This window comes from Cucurbita maxima, unplaced genomic scaffold (assembly GCF_002738345.1).
Source record: "Cucurbita maxima cultivar Rimu unplaced genomic scaffold, Cmax_1.0 Cma_Scf00002, whole genome shotgun sequence".
Taxonomy (NCBI): domain Eukaryota; kingdom Viridiplantae; phylum Streptophyta; class Magnoliopsida; order Cucurbitales; family Cucurbitaceae; genus Cucurbita; species Cucurbita maxima.
Window position 1 is genome coordinate 4,216,980 of NW_019272018.1, and position 6,878 is coordinate 4,223,857.

At 37.0% G+C, this 6,878-nt stretch overlaps 2 protein-coding genes across 2 annotated transcripts; one reads left to right on the top strand and one right to left on the bottom strand.

Annotated features, from left to right (window-relative positions):
- Window positions 1-67: 67 nt before the first annotated feature.
- On the top strand, window positions 68-4,189 carry LOC111465976 (probable lactoylglutathione lyase, chloroplastic). The gene is made up of 9 exons (XM_023110497.1): window positions 68-489; window positions 1,059-1,266; window positions 1,371-1,495; window positions 1,590-1,654; window positions 1,839-2,051; window positions 2,193-2,240; window positions 2,638-2,745; window positions 2,880-3,020; window positions 3,845-4,189. The coding sequence occupies exons 1-9, from the start codon at window positions 351-353 to the stop codon at window positions 3,884-3,886; spliced, it is 1,089 nt and encodes a 362-aa protein (XP_022966265.1). The 5' UTR covers window positions 68-350; the 3' UTR covers window positions 3,887-4,189.
- Window positions 4,190-5,027: 838 nt separating this feature from the next.
- On the bottom strand, window positions 5,028-6,584 carry LOC111499911 (protein SPEAR1-like). The gene is made up of 5 exons (XM_023151641.1): window positions 6,187-6,584; window positions 6,012-6,104; window positions 5,551-5,618; window positions 5,354-5,441; window positions 5,028-5,274 (listed from the first exon to the last, which is right to left on the bottom strand). The coding sequence occupies exons 1-5, from the start codon at window positions 6,406-6,408 to the stop codon at window positions 5,161-5,163; spliced, it is 585 nt and encodes a 194-aa protein (XP_023007409.1). The 5' UTR covers window positions 6,409-6,584; the 3' UTR covers window positions 5,028-5,160.
- Between the last annotated feature and the right edge of the window lie 294 nt (window positions 6,585-6,878).

Genomic DNA, 6,878 nt, shown 5'->3' on the forward strand with positions numbered 1-6,878 from the left:
AAGAAGGCCCATATCCTGCCGGCCCATATTTTGTCCGGCCCAACAGAGCGATCCAAGGAAAACAAACAGAAGGTGGAACAGATGGACGCGAGACAAGAGTAATCTTTTTCTGGCGGGGTGAAAGCTTTTGGCATCTCTCGCAATCGCTGGAACTCGCTGTCTTCTTCTTCTTCTTACTTCGAGGGCTCAAAGTTGTGGAAAATCTCTAGAAGATACGGGAAAGAGAAGAAAAGCAGAAACGAAAATCGGAAATTGAGTTTGGAGAACCTGTTTCGCAACTAGTTATTCTGTTCATCACTTGGGCTTTCACAGTTCGTGCTGGAATTGAGCCGAAGTGACGGCGCAGAGTTATGGTGAGGATATTACCAATGGCTTCCTCATTGCGACCTTCCATTTCGTCATTTAGGTTTGCTGCTGCATCTCGTTTGGCTCATTCTCTCACTTCTTACACCCCTACTCGGAGGCTGCCTTCATTTCATCTCGGTTTTGGTGCGGCTTTAGTCTCTTTACTGAGCCCTGGATTTAAATGCTAATTTTTGTGCTCCTCAATATGTTTCTGTATTGTTTTATCGTGTCGTTTTGATTTGGCGGCAGTAATTGGTCGGTTCCGGGATTTTTCCGGCTTATGCCAATTGGTTGTGTTCTGTTGAAAGCTTTCCTATCACATTCGTAGTTGGATTGCTATGCTGTTTTAGCACGATGCCTTGCGTAGCTTCCTGTTCCTGGGTGTTTTCCACCGTCACTAAAGCCGAAACTGAAATAGAAAAATAAAGAAAAAAGCGGAGAGTTGGAATTTTTCATTCATGTAGCAGAATTTATGCATCACTTTCTGGTTTGAAATCTGGAGTTCTTATGAAGATAGATGATATTTTACGGTTGATATCTCAATCCTGCAGCTATTAAGCATGTTTTCTATTTGAAGTCTTTTGGTTCGATGGCTTCTAGTTTGTTAATTGTATTTGCTAACTTGGATTCCTCATTTGGTATGAAGACATGAATTTTTTTGTGTTACTTCAGACATAAATGTCTCGGGAGAATGATTTTAAGTTGTTGTATAGCTGTTGCCCAGGCCCAATTCTTTGGTCTAAACACTTCGAAGTTGTGGCAAAAGGAGCATAATAACACCATAAGGGTGGCCATAAATGGATCTGGAGCACAGGCTAGCACAACAACCAGTCCAGAAAATATTCTTGAGTGGGTGAAAAAGGATAAGAGGAGATTTCTTCATGTTGTCTATCGTGTTGGAGATTTGGAGAGGACCATAAAGTATGTATAATTTCCAAGAGACTCAAAGTTTCTTGCTACATCTTCTTATTATCTCTTTTCCCGTCTTCCTAAGACAATTCAATTACAAAATATGTTTACTGCAGATTCTACACTGAGTGCTTGGGTATGAAGCTGCTACGAAAACGTGACATACCAGAGGAAAGATATACAAATGCATTTCTTGGATACGGTCCTGAAGATGCTCACTTTGTTATTGAACTCACTTACAGTAAGTAGTCTACATGACTTTATCCAATATTTCACCCCCATGAATTGACTAGATCAAATCAAATTGATTTATTTTGATTGACTACTGATCACAGATTATGGAGTTGACAAGTATGATATTGGAACCGGATTTGGACATTTTGGTATTGCAGTTGAAGATGTAAGTCTATGCTTTATTTTTTTTATTTTTCTATGTTATACACTTGATTTATATACCATATAAATTTATTTACTCTTGTGTCAACAGTCCCTTCTACCTTGTGCTTTTGGCCGCATACCCTTCAGATCATTTTTTTAGTTACCAGCTTTTATCATGGTTTTTTATTCCCACTTTCTACCACTAGGTTTCGAGGACGGTGGAACTCATAAAGGCCAAGGGTGGAAAGGTTACCAGAGAACCTGGTCCTGTTAAAGGTGGCAGTACTGTGATTGCATTTATCGAAGATCCAGATGGCTATAAGTTTGAACTCCTGGAAAGGGGGCCTACTCCCGAGCCTTTATGTCAAGTAATGCTTCGTGTAGGTGATCTTGATCGATCCATAAATTTTTATGAGAAGGTGAGACTTGTTTGGATGCTATATTGGGCTGTCTAAATGTTCCTCTTTTTTTTCTTTCTCATAGTTAGTTTTGTTTGATTGTTTTTCCTTCTCAATACATTTGTCTGATACGTATTCCGAATCATGTGCATTTTATGTAAGGCTTTTGGCATGGAAGTCCTTCGCAAACGAGATAATCCAGATTATAAGGTAATATGGTATTTTTGTGAGATTTGTTTTCCTACAAGTTATAACATAGTTTCCTAATTTCAGAAGATTCTGCAATCTCGGATGGAAATTTTTTGTTTCTTCAATAGCCCGTTGTGCAGGCCTCCGGGGCCCACTATCTCAAAAATGAGAGAAACCACATTCCTCTCTTTCCATTTTTATTTTGTCAGCATGTTGCCACATGGGAGGGACATGGGGACTCAAAAAACGGATCTTATCAACTTGTTCCGACCTAGGATAATAAGCTCACACACACATGCATGTTGATGCTTTGATATATGTATTCCATGTGATACTTTTATATTAAGTAACTTCTTTTGATTTCCATGTGATACTTTTATATTAAGTAACTTCTTTTGATTTTACATACAACTTTCAGTACACGATAGCAATGATGGGATATGGCCCTGAAGATAAAAATCCTGTACTGGAGTTGACTTACAACTATGGAGTTACTGACTACGAAAAAGGGAATGGTTATGCTCAGGTTTAACATTTACATTTGTGTTCCTTTTGTTTTTGCTATTGGGATAGTAGAAAGAAAAACCTGATGGATGTCTTGCTGTATTTGTAATCTAGTGGAACAATGTTTGGGTATAATTATTTCTTTCCTTTTGACAGATTGCAATAGGCACAGACGATGTCTATAAAACTGCAGAAGCAGTAAAACTTTATGGAGGTAAGGTCACCCGAGAACCTGGACCGTTACCTGGTATCAACACCAAAATTACTGCATGCTTGGATCCTGATGGTTGGAAAACGGTACGACTTTCGTTTTCAATCCTTGTAGGCTTCAAAATATGCATGAAATCTCTTGATTAACCTTTCGCTCAGTATCTATAGAGCTGATTTAGTATTGACCCAGATTCCTCGTTATGGTTCCATTGACTTTCACTGTGCACGTGAGCGAACATGGTAAAAGATGCTCCAACTCAATCTAGTTATGCACCAGATACTGTGCACATGAGCTTTATAACTATATTGATTCAAATCAATCTAGTTATGCATGTTCAGTTCGTATTTAAACTCAGCTACGAGAAAGTCTCATGAAAACCTTCGAGTATGTGGCCTTGTGTCTTGTTTGTGATTCAAATCAATCAAGTCTTGGATGCCTTTGCTGAGAAAATAGTCATTCAAACCTTTAATCACTGAGTTTCTTTGTAAGTAGCAGAACATTGTTTTTACACAACGCACTCAAATTGCCGCGTATTTTGTGTTTTAAAAAGCAAAGATCTCGAGGGGAATAAATGCATCTGCCATCTAGATTTTGATTTTCTTGTAAGGGTAGAACATACCCTGCATATTGATCTTGGTCGCTGAAAATATAACTAAGTGAGGAAACGGGAGAAGCACAATGATCGCAAGTATAATTCTTTCTTATAGGAAAGTGATCAAGAGTCGACACATATTTATAGAAGTGGCTGCTCAAATGAGATATAACAATCATAACAGTAATTTGGTTTTATTATAACAAAATAATAAAGAAAATGAATAGTCCGTTCAGTTGCCATATCAATCTGGCTGTGCTGTTTTCACTCTTTGTTACTGATTAGTCGACTTCTTATTTGTTCTCTTATCATCTGCAGGTTTTTGTAGACAACATAGATTTTCTTAAGGAGTTGGAGTGAGAGAATCATGGAATTAATGCCTGCCAGTTCCGTGCCAGTTGAGACCCAAACCCAGCTTGAAAATAATTCTTTATGCTTGCGTCTAGCTTCGCGCTGATTGAATATAGAAATTGTGTCTGTATATGCCATGATGTCTTGATAGTTTGCTATTAGGCTTGCATAATGATGATCAAGTGTATTTTAGGGTTTGAAAGGCTTGGTGCATGAGTTAAAATGAATAAACTTGCAGTTCTCTGTAATGTTTATTTATTGATTTTAACAGCAGAGCTGTGGCATAAAATTTTTGACACCAACTTAAGTTTAGTTGTATGGTTCAGAATTCAAGTTCCATGCCCCAGAGATTTGTCGGTTGGCTCTGCGGCTGTTGACTTGATTGATTCAAAGTGAGTAATTGATATATATATATATATATAAGAAAATTGGATAACTTTATTTTAAAAGGCTAGATTTTGTCTAATTATCGAGTTTAGAGGCAATTTGATTACCTCTTGATGGAAGCTCTTATTAACGTGATCAAGTTGAGAAAATTTGAAGCAATAAAGTAACAATGAAATTTTAGAATTTTTTTTTGTTTTTTTAAAGGCAAAATTTAAGTGACAACTCCAGTGAATTGAAATCAACCCTTATAAAGGTAATGCTCTATTCTTCTTTTAACTAAATGTGTGATCTCAAAATCCACTTTGATACCATTTGTAAGAGTCTAAGTCCACCGTTAACATATATTATCTGCTTTGACTTATTACGTGTCGCCGTCAGTCTTCCGATTTTAAAATGTGTCTACTGTGCAGAGGCTCTAACCTTGTTCCGACTAATATCTCATACCGTTCGATGACGAGTTTTAAAATTTTGGAAAATTGGGATCCACCCATACTTAGTATCAAATTTTAGTATATCAGGTAACAATTCACTTTTGAACATGCTCTTAATCTCCTTTAACGTTTTACAATATCATATCATCTAACAATTCACAAGTTCATCACATACATCATCGTTCTTAATTAACAATGGGTCTCGACTCAAGTTCGGTCATACTCATCTAAGTGATTGGGTCTATGCTAAAGAGTAATACATTTTCACGAATGCTTTCGTCAAGATCTTGAGAGAGAGAGAGAGGGTTTGAATGATGGATGAGAAGAAAGTGAACAAAGGTTGGTCTCTTGACTTACATCAATTGAGAGGTAATGTTCCATTTCCATTGAAAATTATGTGTATGAAAAAGATGAAATCCAAATCCATAGCCCTTCACACACAGACTTCAAATATATGTTCATGTTTTAGATTATTGAGAGTCTAAGCTCCAAGTCCAGTTCTTGGCTCTCACATGCTTCCGAATTCTGACTCATTCGTCCACTCCTCTCCTGTCGTTTGCTCCTTCGGGTCTGTGTCCACTGCACAAAACAACCAAATGGTTATCAAACGAGACCAAAACATTCCAAAATAAAAACGCTCAGAATGCAGCATAGTTACCTCTTCTTGTGGATTTTGAAGATAACATGGCATGTTTGGTTGTGCAAAATGCTGAGCCTCTAAGATCCCACCATTGCTTGGATCCCATCTGTTCCCCAATCAAGCAATAAACAGCTTAGTTTTTCTATAAATGTTATTTAATCAAGTAAAGTAAAAACTATATCTTGATTAACAATGTAATTAATTGAATATAGTACCTTGCTGCTGTGCTGTACTGAGAATCACCATCTCTAAGGTTTCTTCTTTCATATTCTCCAAACCCCATCTGCATTGCCCATCACATACAATCCTTAATCACTTAAAGTTACTTAATTACCATCATCAACGGATACTTTTTCAAGTAATTGTGTGGATTAACAAGCTTAATTCTTACTAATTATGAGTTTAATTTATTAAATTGTTCTGAAAAGAAGTAAACAAAATAAATTGTTATGATGAAAAGAGTTTGAAGAGCCCATTTTTATTCGATATTGATTAGAGTTTAAGAAAATTGATCCTAAATTTGTTTCAAATTCTAGAAAGGCTTCTCCCTCTAGGGTTTGCCCTAACAGCCCCCACATAAGAAATTAATACATGAAATCACTCTTCATAATCTAAACATACCCCAATTAATCAAAAATATCAATAACTTATAAAATCATCAAACGAAACTACATACCATAACGTTGGACGGGAAGCCATAAGAGGGTGAGGAAGAAGTGGACGAGGGTACCGACGAATATCCCGTTTGCACTCTCGATACCTCTTGATCCTGATTAAATCGATAATTATTCAGTCAACTTAAACATAGTTGAGTCGAGGTAAAAGAAAAGAAAGAAGAGAGAAAGAGTTACATTATTGAAGGTGTAAGAAGTGGGATGAAAAGCAGCAATTTCACCATGCAATCTGATCTTCTCAAGCTGAGCAACTCCAAGCCCTCTTTGGGGTTGCCTTGGCTGCTTATCAGAACCTCCTTTCCTCCCTCTTCTCGACGGTGACGACGAAGAAGACGACGACAACAATCCACTCCCTCTTTCATTCCCGAAACCGGGTTCCCCAAAATAACCACTCCCCATTACGACACGAACTCAAACCAAAACCAAAACCAAAGGGGTTTCCCAAAAGAACTAAAAGGAGAAGCAAAGCTAAGCTAAGCTAAGCTAAGGGATCTGAAAACTTGAAGCCTTTAAAGCAGTGGTTGAAGGAAAAAAAGAAAAAAAGAAAAAAAAGAAGGCAATGATGCATAGCTGGATGAGATTGCGTTAAGATTTTGAGTGCATTAATAATGTGGTTTAAACTTATAATAATATTATACCAAGTCTGGGAAGCTTCATAAATTAATCTGTTTTTTAATATTTTCTTGACTACAACTTGAAAGCGATTGTCTTAGATTTTCCTCATTTTTTATTCTTTCCACATCTCTTTATCAAATGACACCTCCTTCTATTCCCCCCCTTTTTTTTTAAATATAATGTATGGTCATGTTTCTTGCTCTCAATTATTATTATACATCTGCCACGTCATCCTACCCAACCATATATTTTCA